At 36.2% G+C, this 26752-nt stretch overlaps 2 protein-coding genes across 2 annotated transcripts; both read right to left on the bottom strand.

Annotated features, from left to right (window-relative positions):
• Window positions 1-711: 711 nt before the first annotated feature.
• On the bottom strand, window positions 712-12164 carry LOC140164076 (fibropellin-3-like). Its single transcript, XM_072187331.1, has 7 exons — window positions 12056-12164; window positions 10860-10964; window positions 8966-9292; window positions 4974-5093; window positions 3620-3733; window positions 2564-2670; window positions 712-1974 (listed from the first exon to the last, which is right to left on the bottom strand). The coding sequence occupies exons 1-6, from the start codon at window positions 12150-12152 to the stop codon at window positions 2564-2566; spliced, it is 870 nt and encodes a 289-aa protein (XP_072043432.1). The 5' UTR covers window positions 12153-12164; the 3' UTR covers window positions 712-1974.
• Window positions 12165-13735: 1571 nt separating this feature from the next.
• Window positions 13736-22706, bottom strand: LOC140163817 (transmembrane protease serine 12-like). The gene is made up of 4 exons (XM_072187133.1): window positions 22687-22706; window positions 21563-21828; window positions 20040-20188; window positions 13736-13906 (listed from the first exon to the last, which is right to left on the bottom strand). Exons 1-4 carry the CDS (start codon window positions 22704-22706, stop codon window positions 13736-13738), a joined length of 606 nt encoding a protein of 201 aa, XP_072043234.1.
• Between the last annotated feature and the right edge of the window lie 4046 nt (window positions 22707-26752).

The raw sequence follows: 26752 nt of genomic DNA, 5'->3' as shown, positions 1-26752 counted from the left end.
TATAATTACCAAGTTATGAGGCTTAATAGGTCCAAGGTTAATTTGTATGTTATACAGGGGTAAAAAATTAAGGGCTGGGGTATGAACGTTTGGACAGTATTTATTTTGGGACATTAGAGCACATCAGACATATCGAATTGCATTTTGAATACGAAGAATGTCATTCTGATATCAAATAATTTTGAAGTTTTGAAATTCGCAATTTAATACACATATTATGGCAAATCATTAAAAATTGATATTTTTGATATTTAACAGTACTTGAAGTAAACTTTATAAATCTGATGATTTATACTTAAAGTGTATGTAGGTGGGTTGAAAAGCCGACGATCAATTGAAAATTTTGACCTTTCGTATTGAAGATATGGATTTTTTTCCCAAAACACCAAAAAAATTAGGTCTTTTGGGGAAAAAATCCATATCTTCAATATGAAAGGTCAACATTTTCAATTGACCGTCGGCTTTTCCACCCTGCTACATACACTTTAAGAATATATCATTAGATTTATACAATTTACTTCGAGGACTGTTATATATCAAAAATTCGAAAAATATCAAATTTTTATAATTTGTCATAAAATTTGTATTATATTGTGATTTTCAAAAATGGAAATTATTTGATATCAGAAAGACATGCTTCGTATTCAGAATACAATTCGATAGGTCTGAAACGCAATAAACGCTCATTTTTTAAACGCTCATCCCTTAAAGTTGCTCCGATTTTCGTAAAAATGGATGCAAACTGCTCCTCAAGTCCAAGGGATTCAGGAAAGGAAGAGTTTTTATATGCGATGTCAAGTTCAGAAGATAGATGATAAATAAATACAAATTCTTTTGAATCCTATGGAATCCTTCATATCTTTTGACTCTTTGTTGTGTAACATGTTAACTAGACATCGCAGATACTGCAAACTATTCTTTTTCTGAAACCTCTTAGCTATGCTAACAATTTGCCTCAACTTTTACGAAAATTTGAACAACTTTTACCCATACACAACATGCAAATCGACCTGTGACCTTTTGTGCCCATAACTTCTTAACGATAGGTCATAAACGCACAAACATTACATTTCTGGGATCCGCGGGTCCAGACGCATGATTTGACATGTTTGAAAGTGTTATTGGAATTAGTACTGGGTTATACAACCATGATGTTTCAAATTCCTTAGGGCTCCAGCTTTATTTACCTCTTTTATTGAAATCGGTCCAAAAATGAGGTGCCGGTCAACCATCTTGAAAAATTTAGTTTTGAACCAGAGGACCTAAAATTGTGTACAAAGACACTTTTTTGGATAAGTCGACCACAAGGATTTCAAATTTGACATTACTTTGACATTACGACCTCATTTTACCCAGAAATCCAAGATGGTGGCCGCCGGCGCCATCTTGAAAAAATAAGTTTTGAACCAGAGTACCTAAAATTGTGTACAAAGACACTTTTTCCGGTAAGCCGACTGTGGAAGATAGAGAATTAAGGGCTGGGATATGAGCGTTTGGACAGGATTTTCGTGGGACTTTTTGAAATTCGCGATATAATATACATTTTATGGCAAATGATATGTACCTAAAGTGTATGTAGCTGGAATGAAAAGCCGACGAAAATTTGTGTTATATCGTGAATGTCAAAAAATTAAAAATTAAAATTAAAATAATTATTTGATTTCAGAAGGACATCCTTCGTATTCAGAATGCAATTTGATATGGCTACGCTAATGTCCCATAAAATTTACTGTCCAAACGCTCTTATCAGAGCCCTTAATATTTCTTTCAGTAATATACTTCATATATTTGATGTAGGCTACTAGTACATCCAATGCTAATTAAGAATTACACTATTATATAAGTCCTTAGTCAACTTTAATAACTTTCTCTGTGTTTAATACACCAATATTGATTATAGTTTGCTTTCAATGTATAGTCTTTCCACAATCGTCATATATCCCAAGTTGATTGGTGCATCAATGTTTACTCAACCTATAAATTATGTAACAAAGAAAAACAAATTTGAGGTGTTGCAGTGATGCCGGCCGTTTGTGTTTTAAAAATAATAATGTATTGTAGTCATGACAGTAAAATTGTAGTCATGACAGGTTTTTTTTAAAAAGGTTACATTTTACAATATGGGAATAATACGAAAACGGTAGTGTCTGTATTCGCCGTATAAGTGATGCAATAATCGGATTAACTACCATAGCAATAGGGTAAAACAATGTTGGAATATATCGCTCTTCACTAGTACGTTCACGCGGTACCTCTGCATTGAACCATATCATGTTGATCACTCGCACCTGTAAGATTAGTATCTTTAAAAAGAGCGATGTGGTATTCAATCTACGATTACATACATGAGTGATGAGCGCAACCTGCTTGTAGTGCAGCGCGATATATTCAAGAACCATTATTTTACCCTATTGCTGTGGTAGTTAATCCGATTATTACATCACTTATCGAATTATATTCTTAATTCAGTCATTTATTAATAATTATCAAAGTATATATTTATTTATTTACTTATTTATTTATTTATTTATTTATTTATTTATTTATTTATTTATTCACTTACCTATTGACAATTCAATTCATCCGTCCAATCACCACATTGATTTTTGCCGTCACAAACATAACGCTCTGGTATACATCGACCATTGTAACAGGGATATTCACAATCACCTGCATTTTAGAAGTAAATGGATAATATCATCACATGAAAGAACATGAACAACACCACGTTCTGATTGCTAGGCCACAAAGTCCTGAGGAACCTAATTCTAATTTACTACAGAAAAACACCGTTTCTATTTCTAAATATAGACTTTTTCTTTAAAAAATCCCGCTTACATGCAGAGGGCGGCTTTAATAACTGGTTGTGAGCCTGTTCTTGGCTGAAATAGGTATTGATTTGAATTATACAGGGATTCCAAAAATAATTGATATGTGGCAATCAGATTTTACATTGCAAAAGTAATAGGGGGTATCAAAAAGTTTTAGAAATCACCCAGAAGTGAAAGAGCTATATCAATGAAATTTTGTCAGTGCAATCACTGGTCCTTATGTACATTATGGTTCACAAATGGTCTCATAGGTATGTTTACTTTTTTTACAGGTGGCACTAGATGCCAATATTCTGCTGCCCCAGTTACTGTGCATAAACTGCAAGATTGAGAAAATTGAGGCAAGCAGCATTATTAAGATCCTGCTTTTGAAGGGTTGCAGTGCCTAGAAAATTGATGATGAAATGAAAGTTATCTTCGGTGGTGATTGTGATATGTCACTGTCGCTTTTTGGAAAAGGAATTTTTATTTCATCACAGATTTTCTGGGCACTGTAACCCTTAAAATGGAACTTAATCATGCTGCATGCCTCAATTTTCTCCATTTTGCTGGTTATGCGGTTACATAGGCAGGTAGTGACATCTAGCTCCTGTAAAAAAAGTAAACATACTTATGAGACCATTTTTGCACCATAGTGTACATAAGGACCAGTGATTGCACTGACAAAATTTCATTGATATAGCTCTTTCACTTCTTGGCGATTTCTAAAACTTTTTGATACCCCCTCGTATATACATGTATACAGAATCACTTGATTTTCTCAATGTTTCCCTTCGTGGTTCACTTACAGTTCAGCTCATCGCTACCATCACCGCAGTGGTTGCGCCCATCACATACTCTAGATGCCTTAATACATCGGGCGTTGTTACATAAGAAAGAGTTACGACCACATGGTGACAATCCTGGAAGAAAACAAAATTATTAGACGTGTTTTCACTAAATAGATTGACATACTGAGTCATTGAGTCCCTGATGACAACCATTATGCAGATGATTTTATTTTTTCAACATGAATTCTCCTTGAAAAAATCATCTGTATAATGCTTGTCATACAGTTTCTTCATAGTATACACCATGTGTTCACTGCTCGCAAAATATGTTGTATTTTCTACTTTGTACATGAGCTTCATCTCGAGTTCCGTAATTCATACCCATTTAAGGGTTTAAAAACAATAAAAAATGCTGATCTGACAATTTCGTGCGTCATAATCGAAAGCCATCATCAGACTACTACACGGACGGTGGTTGACGCAACGGTACTTTGGTGACGATTTGACATCCTTTCCTTGACTGATACCAACGGATCCTCGGAGGTTGCACATTATCTTGGATCATTTTACGACCCTATTCTGGAAGTGAGCGCAACCCTACTGGCATCCAAAAATGTTGGATCATCTATAACTGTCGTCACTCTGATGATGTGCGGCTTTCGATCATGATAGCCGCAAACAACAAGTTCCGTAATAATATATTGGTTTAGGTAAGAAATGGATGGGGGTCCACTGCGCGGATGACGTCATATGATATTATGCCGCAATCGACCGAGTGTATTTTGAATTCATACGCTCCAGCGGGTTGAAGACAAGGGCAGTGGCGGCACCAGGAATTATTTTCGGGGAGCATGGGGGGAATCAACACATTTTGCGCAAACTTGCTGCACAATTGAAAAATATCGTAATTTTGGTTAAAAGTAAGGAGGGGCAGACTGGAGAGCCAAGAAAATGTTTTACCCCCCCCCCCCTGCCGCAATTGGACCAGGGATTTTCATCCTCTCTATCCACTCAGAATCGCATTAATGATCAAAATATGGCCATTTCAAGGTTAAAAAGGATACAAAATAAGCATATTAATTCTTTTCCCCATTCAGAGTGTGAGTATCTCTCTCGCACAGACGTCACTGACTATACACTTGGCCAAAAGCCAGAAGTGATATGGGCATTGTGCAAGACCATCGTAAGTGCAGTAAAATGTAATAGCTGCCTTACCATGCTTATGCAAAGCACCTATTGTATGCAGCACAATACTCTAATTGTACATTTTTTATGTTCTCTATTTCCCGATGGCCACGAAGCTAACTCATCGCCTTAGCATGCAGTCGGGGTTTATCATTAACATTAATTTAACATTATATAAATGCCCTACCTGCTTGTTGCTGGCACGTTGGACCCTGAAATCCGCGCCTACATTTGCAGCTGAAGCCATTCTGCTTGTCAATACAAACGCCGCCATTTTGACATGGTTCACTTGCACACTCGTCACCATCTGTTAAAAATGGCATAATAATGATCATGTCGATTGGATTGGTTTTTTGATTTTAGGTTTACTGGTCCTGTTAATAGTGAGTTTAATCTATTATTAACGCTCCATGGCCCATACCATCACTTATAGGAACATGAAGGAACTGTTTGCAATAAGTGCTTAAATTCAGGGGTGTAACAACGGTGTACGGGGGCACGTGCCCCTGTGCGGTGTTTAGGGGGCGCCGAATTGACTGATTTTTGTATTTTGTATGGCCATACATACATCGTTCGATTTGGCGCCCTCTCCAAACGGCAAAAGCTACAAATTCAATACGAGTGCATTTAAAATTAAAAACTAGTCAATACACATTGCTAGTGAACAATTCAAATTAGTAATATTTGTCCCAGGAGATGACATTGTATGACCTATAATGACACCTCTTGGATAACTATTACTAAAAATTTGATTGACATTTCGTCATCCAAAGACAACACTAAAACAAAACAAAATAGGGTATACAGCGACAAGCCAACAAATAGGCAGTCTTCGTGCTAACGAAAGACAGACAGGCAGACACCCCGACAGACAGACACCCCAACACACAGACAGACAGACACCCACCCAGAAAGACGGCGTAGGCAGACAGACAAAAAGAAGATAGAAAGAGATGACATCAAAACTACATTGCCTACCTTCAGGAATACAATCATAAAGCAGCAGACTCCAACATGCCCATGGGGTCTGCGTGTAATAGATAATTTCCAGCGAGTTATCATCAGATATGTACTCATCAAAATTATCGTAGACTTGCTTGTCAAAACTCAGAATTTCCCATGGTTGAGACAAATTGATGTCAATGAATTCCACACGTACTTTATGACCTTTTGGTACAGTAACTGTCACTCTACAGCCATAACGTAAGGCGTAGATGTCGCCAATGAAGTTGTAGTAGAAGGAGGTCAGGTTATATGAGGAACCATCATCCAAGTAGATGTCATCTGGTTTACAGGTGGCAACTGAGGACAGAAACGAACAGTTTAACACTCAGCGTAAAAAGTACCAAATTTCACCCTCGGATATGTCAATTTTAATGAAGAAATATGGCGGATGAGGCTGTCGATCGGGTCAAGGACCTTTAAAAATAAAAATTTTCCCAATCTAGTAAAGAAACATAGTTTTAAAATAAGTACAATGTCAGAGTCGCAATTATTTACCAAATCAGTGTGAGTTGATGCACGCTAACAGCGCCCTCATCCGTAAAAGAACCGCGCTACCAATCCCTAGGTATTTTAGTCTCAGGTACACATTCACAAAATCCACCCTGATACCTTCATATGCTTTCGGTGGTTTCGAAAACCCATACAAAACATCCAAATAAACGAAAGCATTTTTGCAACACAACCTATATTAGGCGTCATACAAATGTAAATGTTGGATTTTGACGACCCTGTTGTTTATAGTAATCGCAGACATGGCAGAAAGACCAGGAGCTCTGTTCCTCCATGAAAATCTTTACCTGGAGTCATGCAATTTCTTGCGAATCTGTCATCACCGCACTCACAACTGTACCCATCTTCTTCATCAGTACACGTGCCATTAACTCCACATGGCTGCCATTCACACTCGTTGACTCCTAGAAACAAAGTAATGTTAAATGTTAATGTTTAAGATCCCAGTTTCAGCTTTACGATATAATCAAAGATTAGTTACCTGCAAGTTGACTGATGTCATTTTGTAAACTTTCTTGTAAACAAATCCAAGTGAATATTAGGTAAAATGATGTTAAACATACCTATGATGATGTTTCGTGCTACATGTACATCGTAGCACTTTTTCAAATTTTCGTATTGCTTGGCAGACAACAGATTCGAGTTCAGCATAGCCAAATTAACAAAAAATAAGATGGTTGCCAACTTTGACGCAAACCTGCCGCCAGGAACGCGATTTTTCCAAAATAGAACCAGTCTATTTTATGTGTCTTCAATTTCTCTGTCTTTGATACTCGCGTCTTTCCAGCCAATGACATGATTGTCCTCCGCCACATGATCTGTGATTGTGGATTTATTTACCTCTCCGGTGACTGAGGCCTTCCTCTGTGTTCCCGGTGTTAATCATTGTTGGGGCTTTTCCCGCTTAAAGCCTTAAGGGAAGGGGTATGAACGTTTGGACAGTATTTATTGTGGGACATTAGAGCACATCAGACATATCGAATTGTATTCTGAATACGAAGAATGTCCTTCTGATATCAAATAATTTTGATTTTTGAAATTCGCAATGTAATACACATTTTATGGCAAATCATTAAAAGTGATATTTTTGATATTTAACAGTACTTGAAGTAAACTTTATAAATCTGATGATTTATACTTAAAGTGTATGTAGGTGGGATGAAAAGCCGACGATCAATTGAAAATTTTGTATTGAAGATATGGATTTTTTCCCAAAACACCAAACAAAAATAGATCTTTTTGGGAAAAAAATCCATATCTTCAATATAAAAGGTCAACATTTTCAATTGATCGTCGGCTTTTCCTCCCAGCTACATACACTTTCAGAATATATCATTAGATTTATAAAATTTATTTCGAGGGCGGTTATATGTCAAAAATTTGAAAAATATCAAATTTTAATAATTTGTCATAAAATTTTTATTATATCGTGAATTTCAAAAAATGAAAATTATTTGATATCAGAAAGACATGCTTCGTATTCAGAATGCAATTCGATACGTCTGGGGTGCTCTCATGTCCTACAAAAAATACTGTCGAAACGCCATAAACGCTCATTCTAGATCCCTTAATGTACGATCTTTTTTCAGAATTTACCTTCATTATTTTCAAACCCGATTTTTGGCATATTTGTAATACTTACACATGTTCTAACTTAAATCTATGATCCCTATTTGTAGTAAAACGGGATGATTTTCTGTTGTTCCGACATAAAATCATAATTTTTTAGATTATGATTTCATGTCGGCCACGATCGCAAACCGTAGTCTCCTACAATACTAGTTTGGTTACGCTCCCTCCACATGTGGAGGGAGCGTAACCAAACTGGCCGCGTAGGAGACTAACTCTGAGGCCGCACTCACTGTCCTAATCCAAAATAGTGCGAGATGTTTCGAGTGATAGAGGTGAAGTTTCAAAATGATTGCATATTATCATTTTGGTAGAAAAAAAGAAAAATCTAAAAATTTAAAAAGATCGTACATTAAGGCTTTAAGCCACACCAGACACTACAAAACATCCTGGTCCATCGGAAGGACAAACGCGATGCATTACAAAAAGCTGGATACGTTTAAGAAATACTATGCCGTAATTGTGATGAAACCTACATTGGTGAAACCTCCAGAGTGTTTGTTACGCGATTAAAAGAACACAAAACCGAATCATGGGTATGTTCAACATCATTTTTCCCAATATTCACTTGGATTTTTTTACAAGAAATTTTACAAATGATATCTATTGATAATCTTGATGAAATTATTTACGGATATTGACTGATGTTTAAAGGTTCATATAAATAACCAAAGCCAAAAAAGGACAAGGGTAATTATTTTTTAACCCCATGAGAACTACCTGCCGATTGGTCAACATGAATATTGTGTCCAATTTTGAACCAATCAAGGAGGGTGTTAATAAGATCATCTGCAAATGCAAGTTTGACCATAAATAGTTTAAAGCCTTGTCATAATTGGCAATTGAAATGAGCATTTCAAGTTATCAACCAATCAGAAATACTGTTAGATAACCAGTAGTGTCCAGGGGTTAACCCGTGTTCTTACGCGCCATATAAATTTATGTCCAATTTGAAAGATTCGCATACAACGATATTAAAAAGGAGATAGGAACAAATATAGGCCCTAATGTATAAATGAAAGAGAATGATCATACCTGATACGTCTATTGCACTAAGCTGTAACAAATATCCACGATAAGCGTAAGAAGGATCGGAGACAAAACGCATGCTAAGTGTTTCATTGACGGATGTATAGTTGTCAGGTGGACTAGTCCCTGTTAGTATGCCATCGTCAAGAAACAGGAAGTCCCAGCTATCTTCCACCTCAAAATCTAAGAACTCTACCAGTACTTTATAGCCTTCCGGAACGGAAACCGTATAGTTACAGATTTTATTAACAGGATAGTCTTGCGGATAAAGTGGCGAGCTGAAAGCCAAAGGTGTTCCTGGTGTTAACTGGACGGATGAAGAACCACAGTCAACTGTAAGGAGAAAGAAAAGAAGAAAATTTACTGAACGTGTTGAAGGGGTGGAATAGCAGATGGGATGTACAGTACATTTTTCCACATCACATCTTAACACGATATAAAATTCTATGTAGGTCCCTATAAGTCGTCAGGCACAATCTTCGGTATAAACATCAGCTTCGCCAGTGTCCTCTCTGTTGCTACAATAACTATATTGTTGTACAATTGTTGTCAGCACTGCCTTATAACATGAACGGGTCGATTGGCTGCATGCTATAGTCCTACGTGTGATTATAATATTGTATACACCAAATAGTACCAGCTATCCTTCGAATAAGGTACCCACCTGGGCCAGACAACAGGCAAATTACCTTAAAGACAGGTGAAGGCAAAAGATGCAACAATATAACTTCGCAAGGAACTAGCACCAAGGGCAGAAGACTAGAATCCAATACAGTGAGGACTGTTAATAAGAGGTTCGGGATGAGAACAATCCAGCTATGTTCGCTCTAGAAAAAGTACAACCCGGGAATGCAACATCACAAAACCCACTATTTACCATCTGAGAAATGAGGTATCATAATTTAATTGACGGTACCAGCCGATTAGCACAGACCAATCACAGGAAACAGTTCAAGTCCACAGTATAAAGACCTGCTTCAAATAAGACAGTTAAGCTATTGCCTTGCCCTGTTTCATTAATCCGGGTTTCAGACATCGCCGTACCACACGGTCAAAAGAAAAGGAACCGCCAAACAAACCGATCGCCGCTATTGGTAAGAATTTTTACACCCCGTACGCCGAAGTTTACATTTCAAAGGGCGAACTCATAACAAAAACGACTGGTAAGAAATTTTACTAGATGACCTCAAAAGGTCAAGTCGTCTGTGAAAATAAAAATGGCGAAATAGCAGTAATGGTAACCCTCTTGAGTGGAAAATACAGCTTATCTAGCGAGTGTCAACATGAAGTCATCAGGAAAATTATTTTTCTAACATATTGCTAATAAGGGGAAAGGTTCTCGGGAACAAAGCGGTGACCCACCACCGCCCGTACTAATTCGGGGGGAAGTAGCAGCAAGTTTGCCAGAAATGACAATACAGAAAAGATGTTTACCTGGGCTTGGAGAAATTTAACATCTAGTTCCCAATCCAAACCTCTATGAAAACTTACATCATGCCATGGAGCTTTTAAACTAGGTTAAACTATGATTTTTACTTTAAATTGGTTAAAACTATGATATTTACCTTTGCAATCAAAGTTAAAGTATGGTTTTATATCCTTGTATTTAAGGCATGGCTTGACCAATAAGGGAACTTGGAATAAATAAACAATGAAATAAACTGCATATTCATACGATGGCAGAAATGTGCAGTTTCTTTAATTATATACAGACCGTCACCCATTTATCAATAGATGGCGCTATGAGGTGCCGCAGTAATCAGTTAGCAGGCCGCCATACAACAGTATACGCAATATTGGCACAGTTCATACTGGTTTATTATTGCCCGGTCCATTTATTAGCTTACTGCTTATTGGTATGATGGTACATTGGGTGGTGATCATAACTTTTTATACCTACCTATTTCACACCTATTTCCAGATGAACCATCATGACATAGACATAGGTAGCCATCTGAAGTATCCTGACAAGTTCCCTTATTTTGGCACGTGTCGTTAAAACAACCTGCACCAAAAACATAGGAATTGGAGAGAGAGAAAGAGTTAAAATGAAAAAATAACATGCTGCATTTCACAGAAAGGTGCGCCACACACGAGGCTCGAGCTGCGATTTATTACGCCAGTATGCACCATTCTTAAAATAATCAAAGAGTGTATGACCATGGTGCCGACAGGACGCATCTGCTTGACCTCACTAGAAAACCTTATTTGAACCTATCTTGACCTCAATCAGTGTTGCCGATGCCTTATAAGCAGTGAAAGCATAAAGGCGTGGCGAATCAACAATCGACCTCCCAGACTCCGCGTCAAATGTACTCGGTTTAAAAAAAATGTTACTTCTAGCCAATGGAGGAATACTTCATTGATAAATTATCCAATACCAATATATTACGTTGCTCCATCAACTCGTAAAGAAAGCATACTTTCAAACAATATCCAAAACTGGGATCTAAATTAAATAGTCATATATTTTGGTGAAGCCGTGGTAAACGATTTTATGTTATACACTGAACTAGCACAATCTGGCGTCTTAACCGCGATGTTGGCAATATTGTACATTATTTTATCGCTTTTGTTCTCGAATTAATCAAGATCCCAGTTGTAAATATAACTTGTACTCTATGCTCGTTCTAGCCAAACCTATTCAGTGTGTGAATGGTATTTTTGATAAGCATATGGACAGAAAGACGAACAGGCTGAATAAAGCATCACCAGGATATGACAGATAAAGCTGTAGAATAGGGAGAAAATATGCACTTGTAGTCCAATTAGGTAAAGAATGCAACATATTTGGGTATATTCTGTCTCGAAACTATCGCCATGATCGACGGCTCCATCAAGAAGAAAAAAAGGTCAAAGGTTTTCCTTGAATACTTTTGTAACACTATTGTCTTTTAACAAACGTGAGTAGTGGCGTTCAGATTTTAAAGTTGCGCCCTATAGTTTATGTACATTATTTCTGTCCTAAATCTCAACAAGAAGTATCCAAAATCATGTTAACATGATCACCTTGTAGCTTTAAAATGTAATCAAGTTTTAACTTGAATAATTATTAATTAAATTCTTAAATAATAAAATAATGAAAAATAGTTTTACTAATGCAGTCGATTTCATCTCCACCGTCAGGACAAGTGTTTCGACCATCACATAATTCTCTCTCAAGAACACACGTCACACCGTCATTACACATCATATCTGGTTCTCTGCAATCAGAAAATGAGAATACAATGCGTTAACATCTTCATACGTATATTTTTCCTCGTCGTCGTTATCACCATCATTATCATCATGGTCGTGATCATCATCATAGGAATCCAACGAACCACGTGATGGTCAGAATCCATTCGGCCATTACTGGGTCAATTCGCACCACACCGTTGTTGTGACTGCCCAATTTGATGTATTTAAGCCGCTTAAAAGTCGATGTATTATTGTATTGTGTTATAAACTGTTATCATTCTTTTGTCTACGTGTAACATGGGTGATAGAATGCAGTTTAAAATCCACACCAAGGCCTCATCATTTTACATTTTAGGTGGGATGGAGCCGACAGCTATGGCTGCCATTGAGGTATAGGAATGTGTGAAATTGGATTCGTCTATACGCCAATGGTGGTATTCTACGTGTAATGATAAACCCAAAATGCTCTGTAACTACCGCAAAGAAACCTTGGGCCCGACTCACTCGTCGGGTAAAAATCTGATTTCAATCACTCTGATCGTACGAAGGTCGGTCCATGCCTAATCGTGAGAACCAATCAGATTTTGTTTCTATACCATTATACCAATTTACCAGACTGGGAATCGAACCCGGTACCTCGGCATTCTAAAGCGTATTTCTTACTACTCGTCTACCAAGAACCGAACTAGCAAGGTTGGGATTTTAATCCGATACAAAGTTGGATGGATTAAATCGCAATATGTTATCTGTAACTATGAATGTACCGCCATATGACACTGCGTAAATAATTTTGTAACGGAGGATGTGATTGGTTCCCACGATTACGCACTAACCCGAACTCGTATAAGTGGGCATATCAAATACCCGCTGATCGAATAATCGAATTAATATTATCTTTATGACAAATTTCATAAATCCAGATTTATTTGGTATTTGGTAGTAGATCCTACAATTCCTGCTGATGTAGTGTGAGTATTATGGAAGCTCTCCAGATGTGATGCTGACATACAGACTTGGGTGATTGAAAACAAGCTCAAATTAAATTAAGAAAAGACTTGAGTTTTTTCTGGCAGCATCTCCCAGTCTCCATCATTTTAAAAATATTGCCAATGTTAGGCTTATTTTTGATAGTGTGGAATTTTTCCATCCACTTTTGTTCGTAACCTTGTGGTTTTTTTTATCGTCAAATGTGTATGTCTGATCACATCACCCAACTATGTAAATCAGAATTCGTCCATATTTGGATTTTAATACTTGTCAAATACTGCGAGAACCCTCATTCTCTCACGTCTTGATTACACTCTCCTCAGTACATTTGTCTCACGGTCAAGAGCTCCATGCATGGTATGAGAACCAGGTCCAGTGAGAGTGTTAATTTTATTATTCCTCTCACCAGGAAATGTGCTGGGGATAGAGCCTTTTCAGTGACTGCTCCAAAGTTTTGAAATGGCTTTCCAACTACAATCAATTTTTGCTGTCATTGCTTTCTGTATTTTTGTAAAAGAAAAATTCTCTTACGCCTTGAATTCCTAGGTAAAGGCGCATATAAATACTTTTTGTTATGTTATGTTATAAATCCATGAGTGTTGATCTAATTTACATACCTTCAATGCGGTTGATAGTCTCATTAATATAGTCTCGCAGATAGGATACACGATTATAGTATGAATGCATATCTCCGCATTCACCCGCCCTACTGACAAACTGAGCAATTAAATACCAACGGGCATCTGCACCATAACACATCATAGGTCCACCAACATCGTCCTAAAGGGGTGACAAATAATGTTTACGAGAAACTAATCTTAAAGGAGAATTTCGTGATCCTAGCATCCTCTTTTTATGACATTTTTCAGTAGATATCCACGAAAATAGCTTATTTCCAAAATTTCAGTTGATTCCGATTTTGCATTTGCGAGTTATGCATGATTATGTGTATTACACTGCTCCATAGACAATGTGTTGTAATTTCGTTCTGGTGCACTAGAACGAAATTAAAATTTGGTGATATTTTTGCTAAACGAATTAATCTGCAAGAAATATTTGGTACATAAACATTATGTAGCCAGAGGTATTCAGTGGTGTAAAAATCTCAACTTTTTTTTGGGAAAAGTGGGGGATGAGGCTGTGGATCACGAAATGCCCCTTTAACGAGCGGCATTGTGCAATGAATACTAGAGTATACATGTATATAGATAGACATGGGCTGCTATAGCTCAGTGTGTTAGAACTGCAACATCGCTTCATGAACAAATTAAAGAAGACCGTGGGCGCCTACTTGACCGCTATATATTCTCTTGGGATAGTGTCCATAGGGCCGGGCTTGTAAGCTGGAACCATTTGAAGAAAGTGCAAAGTGAAAGTGAAGGCATCTGACTGATCCTAGCCTTGTAATGGATGTACTGTTGGCATGAGCTTCTTCAACAGGGGGGATGTATGCTTTTGTAATCAATTTCCAACTACCAAACGTCTTATTGTTACTTGATAGCCATAACGTATAGGTAGCTCGTAGAACCGCTCTTGATATTATTGTCTAGCGCCGTCTTTAATAATGTTCCTTATTTGTCAAGCCAAGGAATTTGAAGCAAGTTCTCAGTGTCTTGTTGGTGAAGTCCCTGGATCCAACTTCAACAGGGAAGTACTTAAGCCTTCATCCTGGTTTCCCGACACCACATTAAAATTCTCTCAACTCTGGATTTTGACTTGAGTTTTGTCACCAAACCAGGCTACATTGCTGTATCTTGTACTCTCTATTTTGAACGTTGTGTATGTCCTTATTCCCTGGAGCTCTTGCTCGAATAATATCTGGCACTAGTTGATGAACAATCTCTTGTTGTACCATGTCGTGACTGTCTCCAGTAGTATCTTTCAGATCTTAGGGAATACTGGCAGCAGTTGAAGATATGCATCATTGTACAGTTATTGTAGCCCCACAGGGCGCACAGTCCAAGTGCATGTTAATTCCAGTCCTTCAGGTTGCCTGGTACGTGTAGGTAGTGTGTCTTGTATTGTGTTCAGGTAGAGCTTCAGCATTATTGGACCATGCTGCATAGGGATACCAACATCAGTTCCTCTGATAATTCTGTCACCAGGGAGGACAGAGCATTTCGATTGCTCAGTGCCAGCAGTGGATAAGTGCAATAGCTGCCATGTGTTGCTGCCATGTGTAGATGAGTACAATATACTGTGTGTAAATTGGCAAATGGTCACAGGGCAACTATTTCACTTACCCACTTCTGGTATTGAGCTGTCGATTTAATGTTTTTTTTCTTGATCAATATGTTTGCCCATTCTAGTGAAACCAACGTTCCGCCGGGTATGCTGTTCTCGGCAAAGGTCGTTTGTGACCTTCTGTTGGTATCCAAGGTCTTGTTTGATCTTGAGATTATATTAAGATCTAACAGAAGGTTAAATACGATCAGAAAGGTGACCCTTACTGATAGAGAGCAGCTTTAGAATAATCCTATATCTAGAACATAAACTAAAAGTCATTTGTCCACTTCTGCGTACGTACTCGTATATACACGGCTCATTATAGTAATTGCTTATCAATTCACGTATGTACAAGTGGAACGTGATACCATTCGAGAGCAAACTGGATCAAGTTGATGGCTACTTATCCATTTGCATTACCAAATCTTGCCAGGCCACAAATTGTGTTGCGTTTTGGTTGGTCACATAAACATATTCTGCGATTTCAGGTAAAACAACTTTCTGAAAGGTTTGTTCTTCTGCACCACTAAAGTGAGCTGTCATTAGTAAACGTAATGCTTAAACATCTTTCTACTGTCATTAGTACACGTAATGCTTAAACATCTTTCTACTGTCATTAGTAAACGTAATGCTTAAACATCTTTCTACTGACATTAGTAAACGTAATGCTTAAACATCTTTCTACTGCCATTAGTACACGTAATGCTTAAACATCTTTCTACTGACATTAGTAAACGTAATGCTTAAACATCTTTCCGCTGACATTAGTAAACGTAATGCTTAAACATCTTTCTACTGACATTAGTACACGTAATGCTTAAACATCTTTCTACTGACATTAATAAACGTAATGCTTAAACATCTTTCTACTGACATTAATAAACGTAATGCTTAAACATCTTTCTACTGACATTAGTAAACGTAATGCTTAAACATCTTTCTACTGTCATTAGTAAACGTAATGCTTAAACATCTTTCTACTGACATTAGTAAACGTAATGCTTAAACATCTTTCTACTGACATTAATAAACGTAATGCTTAAACATCTTTCTACTGACATTAGTAAACGTAATGCTTAAACATCTTTCTACTGACATTAGTAAACGAAATGCTTAAACATCTTTCTACTGACATTAGTACACGTAATGCTTAAACATCTTTCTACTGTCATTAGTAAACGTAATGCTTAAACATCTTCCTACTGTCATTAGTAAACGTAATGCTTAAACATCTTTCTACTGACATTAGTAAACGTAATGCTTAAACATCTTTCTACTGTCATTAATAAACGTAATGCTTAAACATCTTTCTACTGACATTAGTAAACGTAATGCTTAAACATCTTTCTACTGACATTAGTAAACGTAATGCTTAAACATCTTTCTACTGACATTAATAAACGTAATGCTTAAACATCTTTCTACTGACATTAGTAAACGTAATGCTTAAACATCTTCCTACTGTCATTAGTAAACGTAATGCTTAAACATCTTTCTACTGTCATTAATAAACGTAATGCTTAAACATCTTTCTACTGACATTAGTAAACGTAATGCTTAAACATCTTTCTACTGACATTAGTAAACATAATGCTTAAACATCTTTCTACTGTCATTAGTAAACGTAATGCTTAAACATCTTTCTACTGACATTAGTAAACGTAATGCTTAAACATCTTTCTACTGACATTAGTACACGTAATGCTTAAACATCTTTCTACTGACATTAATAAACGTAATGCTTAAACATCTTTCTACTGACATTAGTAAACGTAATGCTTAAACATCTTCCTACTGTCATTAGTAAACGTAATGCTTAAACATCTTTCTACTGACATTAGTAAACGTAATGCTTAAACATCTTTCTACTGTCATTAGTAAACGTAATGCTTAAACATCTTTCTACTGACATTAGTAAACGTAATGCTTAAACATCTTTCTACTGACATTAGTACACGTAATGCTTAAACATCTTTCTACTGACATTAATAAACGTAATGCTTAAACATCTTTCTACTGTCATTAGTAAACGAAATGATTAAGCATCTTTCTACTGTCATTAGTAAACGTAATGCTTAAACATCTTTCTACTGTCATTAGTAAACATAATGCTTAAACATCTTTCCACTGTCATTAGTAAACGTAATGCTTAAACATCTTTCTACTGTCATTAGTAAACGTAATGCTTAAACATCTTCCTACTGTCATTAGTAAACGTAATGCTTAAACATCTTTCTACTGACATTAGTAAACGTAATGCTTAAACATCTTTCTACTGACATTAATAAACGTAATGCTTAAACATCTTTCTACTGACATTAATAAACGTAATGCTTAAACATCTTTCCACTGACATTAGTAAACGTAATGCTTAAACATCTTTCTACTGACATTAATAAACGTAATGCTTAAACATCTTTCTACTGACATTAATAAACGTAATGCTTAAACATCTTCCTACTGTCATTAGTAAACGTAATGCTTAAACATCTTTCTACTGACATTAGTAAACGTAATGCTTAAACATCTTTCTACTGTCATTAATAAACGTAATGCTTAAACATCTTTCTACTGACATTAGTAAACGTAATGCTTAAACATCTTCCTACTGTCATTAGTAAACGTAATGCTTAAACATCTTTCTACTGACATTAGTACACGTAATGCTTAAACATCTTTCTACTGACATTAATAAACGTAATGCTTAAACATCTTTCTACTGACATTAATAAACGTAATGCTTAAACATCTTTCTACTGACATTAATAAACGTAATGCTTAAACATCTTTCTACTGACATTAATAAACGTATTGCTTAAACATCTTTCTACTGACATTAGTAAACATAATGCTTAAACATCTTTCTACTGACATTAGTAAACGTAATGCTTAAACATCTTTCTACTGACATTAGTAAACGTAATGCTTAAACATCTTTCTACTGTCATTAATAAACGTAATGCTTAAACATCTTTCTACTGTCATTAGTAAACGTAATGCTTAAACATCTTTCTACTGCAATTAGTAAACGTAATGCTTAAACATCTTTCTACTGACATTAGTACACGTAATGCTTAAACATCTTTCTACTGACATTAATAAACGTAATGCTTAAACATCTTTCTACTGACATTAATAAACGTAATGCTTAAACATCTTTCTACTGTCATTAGTAAACGAAATGCTTAAGCATCTTTCTACTGACATTAATAAACGTAATGCTTAAACATCTTTCCACTGACATTAGTAAACGTAATGCTTAAACCTCTTTCTACTGACATTAATAAACGTAATGCTTAAACATCTTTCTACTGTCATTAGTAAACACAATGCTTAAACATCTTTCTACTGTCATTAGTAAACGTAATGCTTAAACATCTTTCTACTGACATTAGTAAACGTAATGCTTAAACATCTTTCTACTGTCATTAATAAACGTAATGCTTAAACATCTTTCTACTGACATTAATAAACGTAATGCTTAAACATCTTTCCACTGACATTAGTAAACGTAATGCTTAAACATCTTTCTACTGTCATTAGTAAACGTAATGCTTAAACATCTTTCCACTGACATTAGTAAACGTAATGCTTAAACATCTTTCTACTGACATTAGTAAACGTAATGCTTAAACATCTTTCTACTGACATTATTAAACGTATTGCTTAAACATCTTTCTACTGACATTAATAAACGTAATGCTTAAACATCTTTCTACTGACATTAGTAAACGTAATGCTTAAACATCTTTCTACTGTCATTAATAAACGTAATGCTTAAACATCTTTCCACTGACATTAGTAAACGTAATGCTTAAACATCTTTCTACTGACATTAATAAACGTAATGCTTAAACATCTTTCTACTGACATTAGTAAACGTAATGCTTAAACATCTTTCTACTGTCATTAATAAACGTAATGCTTAAACATCTTTCTACTGACATTAATAAACATAATGCTTAAATATCTTTCTACTGTCATTAGTAAACGTAATGCTTAAACATCTTTCTACTGACATTATTAAACGTAATGCTTAAACATCTTTCTACTGACATTAATAAACGTAATGCTTAAACATCTTTCTACTGACATTAGTAAACGTAATGCTTAAACATCTTTCTACTGACATTAATAAACGTAATGCTTAAATATCTTTCTACTGACATTAATAAACGTAATGCTTAAACATCTTTCTACTGACATTAATAAACGTAATGCTTAAACATCTTTCTACTGACATTAATAAACGTAATGCTTAAACATCTTTCCACTGTCATTAGTAAACGTAATGCTTAAACATCTTTCTACTGACATTAATAAACGTAATGCTTAAACATCTTTCTACTGACATTAGTACACGTAATGCTTAAACATCTTTCTACTGACATTAGTAAACGTAATGCTTAAACATCTTTCTACTGACATTAGTAAACGTAATGCTTAAACATCTTTCTACTGACATTAATAAACGTAATGCTTAAACATCTTTCTACTGACATTAGTAAACGTAATGCTTAAACATCTTTCTACTGACATTAGTAAACGTAAAGCTTAAACATCTTTCCACTGACATTAGTAAACGTAATGCTTAAACATCTTTCTACTGACATTAATAAACGTAATGCTTAAACATCTTTCCACTGTCATTAGCAAAACTGTTTAGAGAACATACCAATCACCTTACCGAGCATATGTGTGGTTCCACTTCGGGTCCTATACGTCCACATAGTGCAGTCTGGTGATAGGTACCACCAATACTTTCTAAGTCCGCCTGACATTCATCATCAGATTGAACTCCCGATGGAGCTTCTTGCAGAAACTGTGGATTCTCCACTTCAAATAATAATTTTAAATTCAATCAATATAAACTTATATCTGAAAGTACAATGCATCCAGCAGATACATAGAAATCCGTTGGTGTCAATGCACTTCTTTGTCATGATAGGCCACTGATCTACACGATCTATAACAAAGTGTACTCGTCATACTGCAGTTACTGTTCATTTTCCTACACAATACACAGTGCTCTCACCATTGAGGTGTGACCTCTAAACAGTGTATGTTAGAGGTATAGGGCATTTCCTAGTTAACGTCACTGTGTACAAATTAATCGGCCAATATTTATTGTACTTTCTGAAATTCTAGGAAATATAGCTGTGTCCTAAAGTTTTAGCTAATTTAGATATTTGGAAATATTCGCACTTTGGTGTTTCAACAAGTAGGGCACGGCATGGCCTGCAAAATTCCCTATGTAAATCGAATGCAACTTTTAGTGACTATCACTCACTTGTAGACTGCTCTCTTCGAAGGGCATTAAAACTAAACCACTTGACGCATATTTTTTGTACTTGATGTCAATCAAGAATAATGTATACATTACATGTATGCTAAAAACTGAGTATGTGGGGCATCTGCAAATGTTCGTATCTCCCTGATATGTAAATGACAGATAACAGAAAAAACGGCTCCCATATCTGTCCATAACTTTGGTCAGTGCAGCGAGCCAGGGGATTTCAAGTGGGTGATTATTGATTGGCAAGTGCCATATTTGGGCATAAGTGTAGTCCACCATTCAATGTGGAGGATAGACTAGACTTTATCGATTGATTTTGCTGGAATAGTTTCCTGTTAACCAGGTTTAAGTACTGCAAAGGTCGCATCATGTTTGCTGTGCAGTAAAACAGCACTATTATGTAAAAGGGAAAGTTGGAATCCGATTTTCAGTTGTTTAGGGCCGGTTTTATAACTAATGACGATTTTATAACTAATGACCCGAGTTTTACAACGACTTTTATTGCATTAACAACAACAAAAACACTAATCAATAAACGGAATCCAAGTATGCTCAAATGTGCCATGTGTTAACTTGTGTGTCAACTCGTAAGGCATTCAAAATTTGTTAAGTATCAAAATTGTTGTTATGACCGTACTCGGGTGAGTAGGCTACTTAATTGTATTTTGACTGGGATATTCGCCTTGAGCTTCCGTACCGTCACCTATTTCTAAAGGAACATTGGGACACATATCTAAAGATTGTTTTCTACCAAATATAGGTCCATCATCTCAAGGACTTCTTGCGGAAAAGCTCTCACATCCCCGTATGCTATGATGCGGATGCCTCCCCGGCGGTTATAGCCAAACAATAAAGGGTCATATAAATAAAAGGCCCGCGAAACTGCAGATATGAAACGTCAATATTAAACTTACTCAATGCGTTGATTTCGCCCCAGCCAGCAATCCAACAGTTATCATAAGCTTCCAATTCATTTTTCAAACCAGACAGACATACAGGGCGGACATAATCAGTGATAGTCACAGGTGATTCTAGCTCCAATATCGCAATATCATTTTGTATGAACTCGATATAGTCTGGATGAGAGACTGCTCTTCGAAAAGACATTTCCTGGCGATTTGGTGAAGAACCGTAAATTTCTGTGTCACCGAAAACAATTGCTGTAACATCATCTCGTAGTCTATAAATGACATGAACAAGTTTAACATCAAATTTTAAAGTACTCATGGCACAGTGTCATCGCCCTGATATCTTCATGGCAAAAATCACCATGATGGTAGGTCGAATCTACTAGTTCTTCAACAGCCACGCATGGCCATTTTGTTCCGACCTGTTAAATAGTTTTGAGACTATGGGCCTAAGGCTATTGCCAATAGCCTGCTCACTGACCAACGTTATCTGCCTTAGACTAACTCTAACAGTCTTCTACACTATGCATGTACTGTGTTATATGCTACGTTATCCTGAGGGTTGACGAATCAGCTGACGAATGAGGGAAGTAGTCATTTTTTGTTCTGTACATAAGTTTTTGTCAGTTTTTGATTTCAAAACGGAAGCTTACTTTTTAATACGCACAATTACGATTATCATGTTCTTTCAAATATATATTCTAGTGCAAGCCTTACACTTTTTATAGAAACCAAAAATAACGGGAGATATTCATCATTTTCTACTCCGGTATTCAAAGATCTACTGTCTGAATATCAAACAGCAGATACACCACTCTACGCCAGTTCAGAACTCGGCTCCCCAATTCCCTTAGTCCACATAGAAAGGACAAGAGCGCGAGCTGTTACTTCAAATTATCTCATTGCCTCCATGTGGTTTAATCGTTCAGGAATTCTACAGAGACGGTGAGACACTGCTTATTTTATTGTATATGGCTCAACAATATAGGATTTTTATTCTGTTTGGTCGTTACTAACAATAGGGTAGTTATCATTGATTAGGAGCAAATAGAAATGTCAACTCTATTTTGAAATTTCTTATATACGCGTGTATTGATTTAGTTTCCCACCTGTACAATATAATTATTTACCTGGCGTTGTCGCTGTGCATGGTTTTATATTTTCTATAAACACGTTCCCATGCTTGCTGATACGTTTGCAGTGGCGGCGCCACGGGGGGCATGGGGGGGGCAAATGCCCCCAGTCAGAACTCTTGCCCCCTGTTGCCCCCCAGAAAAAACCCAAAATTATGAAAATTTCCACTTTTACGGTAATTTTGCGCAAACTTTGTTGATTTTGCCCCCCCTGAAATTCACTTTGCCCCCCTAATGCCCCCCGAAAAAAATTTCCTGGCGCCGCCACTGTACGTTTGGGAATATCAAGCTTCCCTTCATACTTAGATACAAAAAGTACAAAATAGCAAATCAATTACAAACACCAAGATGACCAGTAAGTTCGTATAAAATCCCGGTTCTGCCCGGTTCAAGCCACGGAGGAGTCAGTCTCGGATGGTCATGACAGGGAAGCAATTTAAGACAACTGACCTTTTCGGTAAATGCCATAATTTATTGTGGTTAGAATGACGTCGTCATTTGACGTCACGCCGACTTGCAATGTGCAGTAGTGATGTTCGCTAAACGATGTGCGCATCAGCGTGACGTCACTTAATTTTAAACATCCAATGGAATATTTTGATATTATTTTTTTATCACGGCAAGATTTTTGATTTGTTATAGTAGTCCAGGCCTGTATTCGTCATTCACATTTACTTTCATTATCATTTAAGCCCTTTGTTAGGCCTATGGACCTTATGTTATAATTGTGTGCGCTTGTTGATTATATTCTTTCATTTTATTCATGGACTACCTCCTTATTAATTATTCATTTTTCGATTTTGTTCGATTTTTTGAATGGACTACTCCGTAACATGATGCCTACGTGACTATCAAGCTTGGCTACATTCATAAAAAGAAAAGAAATCCATCAAAAAAACAGAAAGCAGCAAGTTTAGAAAAGCTCATACTTCTGCTTACTTTTTTAAACTTGGTCCCAGTTTGAACATCATTTACAGCAAATAAGTGTATACATATTATTTTATTTTCAACAACATATTACTTTTTCTGTAACGTTTTAACAACAGCATCAGTGATATTACAGGCCTGTCATTTTCATTAATCATACAATTAATATTATAAAACATGCAAGAACAAGCAAATGCCCTTACTGGTGATTCAATGAGGCAAGCAAATTAATATCGCATCTGCACAAAAAGATACATAACATTTCTGGAAATGTTTTAAATTGATTACGATAGGTTCCTCAATCATTACCTATTACAAATGGGACCAAGTTTGAAAAAGAGCGCAGAGGCGGGTACATTTTTAAAATTTGCTACTTTTTGGTGGATCAAGTCGTTTGACCCGCAAATATGTGGAGTTACTGCATGTTGTTCGTCATGAGCTACCATACACTCAAAACTTCCCCCGGGAAAATTTCTTATTCGAGGAACCATAACACCAATCCACGGCCAGGCTCCTTGTGCAGCATTCCGGCCATCAAATATCCTAGTTTGAGGTCCGATCGCTGGTCGTGTCCCACATATTTCTGAGTTGATCTCTATAGAAACGCAAAATGTGACAAAAGAATGCGAGTAAAATGAGACTGATTTAGAAGATATTGATGATTTGTTACACCATAAAGATTAATATTAACCGGCAATCACAACATTATGCTATATATTTAAGAAAAATAATTATCAAGCACGGATCACATGGTTTTATTTAAAACAAACTCATATTGACCATAAAAACGAATAAAAACAGTCGGCTCTCAACACGCGATATTCAAAATTCACGCGCCCAAATTGTCTAAGTGCAATGACGTAATGGTTATTTGTGCTCATTTGTCGTCAACCTTCACTGTATTACTGGGACGTCATTGCACTCGTCAATTTCGGCCCCCGGGAATTTTGAATATCGCGTGTTGAGAGACGGATGTTTTTATTCGTTTTTATGGTCACTAGGAGTTTGTTTTAAAGAAAACCACATGATTTGTGCTTGATAATTATTTTTCTTACCTAAAGGCATGATGTTGTGATTGCCGGAGACTTCCTTTAATCAGAAACACTGCATATTTATTCAGCAAATGATGGGATGAGCATTCCGACGTCAGATATTTCTGTTAGGATGTGTGAATAACAGTTGTGTTCATCTGCTACATGATGTGTACTTTTAAAAATAACCCACCCCGGGAACCTACCTCTCTATCATTGTATTCCTAAATGACAATCTCCTCTCATAATCACGTTAAGGGTAGACGAGGTATTATTGGTCGAACCAGTAAAAAAAAACGATTTTCATTCTCTATTATAAAATCAATATATTGTCGAAAAATAACAATTTGATGTGTTGCAAAGTTCATTCTACAAATCATATTCTTTGACAACTTGATTGATTTTTGTTGTAAACGAGTTATGTACGTTTTACAAAAGTTTTGTTGTTTCAGCCCTCTTTACAACATAACTCAAGAGCCACAAGACCTACAAAAGTATAGCTGTGATATTTGAATTCTTCTACACACTCGCTATGAATTGATCAATGCAATTTTGGCCAAAGCTCACTACCGTTTGCAAGATGCTACGAACTACCAAATCGCAACAGTTTAAAATAGTCGCTAACCAATAGAACATTTGCATATCCAAAATATCAGTCCCATTTATCAACCGCTAAAGGTGGTGACCTCTAAAGGCGACTGATAGTTATATTAAATACTCACCTGCGGAAATTACAGCGACTAGTGATAAAATGATAAGTAGAAACATTCTCATATACACCGTCACTTTGAAATTACCAGCATTCTTGATGGGTGAAAAGATACAAAATATAGTTGTGGTGTAAATTTGTGCAATCGTAATTGAAAATGGTGTTCATGCTTTATTCGGGTAATAAGTTAAAACGTTTGTATGAAAACACACTACAACAATATTTTTTAAATATTTTCAAAATGCTATTGTAAACTATTTTTGCAAACATCTTTTGCCAAATATTTTGTCAAGACTTAAATAACATTATGTTAGAATATTTGCACCCAGTAAACACATAAATGTTCTTCAAATGTTTTTTTTTTTTTTTTTTTAATAACATTTAAATGTCGGGTTATATAAAATATAAAAATATTTTGGGCAAACATTTTTCGCAAAATATTTTTTCAACCCCAAAATAACATTCTGTTTAGAATGTTTTGTATCAAGTTTTCAAACATGTTTTTGGAATGTTATTAAATGTTTTTTATATCCGTTATATAACCCGACATTTAAACGTTTTATGTAAAACATTTTGTGTTTGCTGGGCAGTAGATTATCAAAAAATGTTTTTTAATGTTATGAAAACGTTTTATACCCTTAATATACCCTTTATATAACCCGACATTTAAACGTTTTCTGACAACCTTTTATAACCTTTTGCGACTGATGTCGAAAACGTTTTGTGTTTGCTGGGTCAGTATCGGTACCCTAAACCCAAAACTGGAAAAGACCGTTACTGCGAAGTGTCATTAGCCCGAAAAGGGTTAAATTAACGGTTTAGGGCATTTTAAGGGAGCGATCGTTATTTATGGCAGGGGGGAATGGGTAAATTTAGGGGGAACACGAAATTTTTTGTGATCTTGAGGGGGAACCCGAAATTTTTAGCTGAACCAGGAGGGGGGATTGTTAAATTTTAAATGGAGAAAATTGGGAAAACAAGGGGGAACGCGAAAATTTTGAGCGGACGCGAGGGGGGAACGTGAAATTTTTTGTCAATATTTTTGCCAAAACACCCATTCCCCCCCTGCCAAGTTATTGATAAGGGACAAGGTTAGGGTTAGAGTTGGGGTTAACATTAGGGTTAGTGTTTATGGTGTTAGGGATAGGGATAGGGTTAGGTAAGTGTTAGGGTAAGTGTTAGGATTGGACTTATGGTTATGTTTTGGGTTAGGGTTCAGGGTATGTTTAGGGTTAGGGTTCAGGCTTAGGTTGGGGTTAGGGCAGTTTAGGATCAAGTTATTTGGTTCTCGGACTAATGGCTTTTCAGACTATCGACTCGTACTACACACATATATATCTGAAATAGTCGATGAAATAGTTTCGCTTCATTGTTTTTCACCTTCCAACTTTGGAAG

This window comes from Amphiura filiformis, chromosome 11 (assembly GCF_039555335.1).
Source record: "Amphiura filiformis chromosome 11, Afil_fr2py, whole genome shotgun sequence".
NCBI classification, from domain to species: domain Eukaryota; kingdom Metazoa; phylum Echinodermata; class Ophiuroidea; order Amphilepidida; family Amphiuridae; genus Amphiura; species Amphiura filiformis.
This window is presented reverse-complemented; position numbering and strand designations above follow the sequence as displayed.

Coding starts and splice junctions, on each gene's coding strand:
- LOC140163817 (XM_072187133.1), bottom strand. CDS start 22,706: ATGCACAGCGACAACGCCAG. Junction 21,829..22,686: donor ATGCACAGCGACAACGCCAG/GTAAATAATTAT, acceptor TGTCATTTATAG/ACTACGAGATGATGTTACAG. Junction 13,907..20,039: donor TGGAACCACACATATGCTCG/GTAAGGTGATTG, acceptor TCACCCCTTTAG/GACGATGTTGGTGGACCTAT.
- LOC140164076 (XM_072187331.1), bottom strand. CDS start 12,152: ATGATGTGTAATGACGGTGTGACGTGTGTTCTTGAGAGAGAATTATGT. Junction 10,965..12,055: donor AGATGAAATCGACTGCATTA/GTAAAACTATTT, acceptor TTTTTGGTGCAG/GTTGTTTTAACGACACGTGC. Junction 3,734..4,973: donor AACGTGCCAGCAACAAGCAG/GTAGGGCATTTA, acceptor GTTTTCTTCCAG/GATTGTCACCATGTGGTCGT.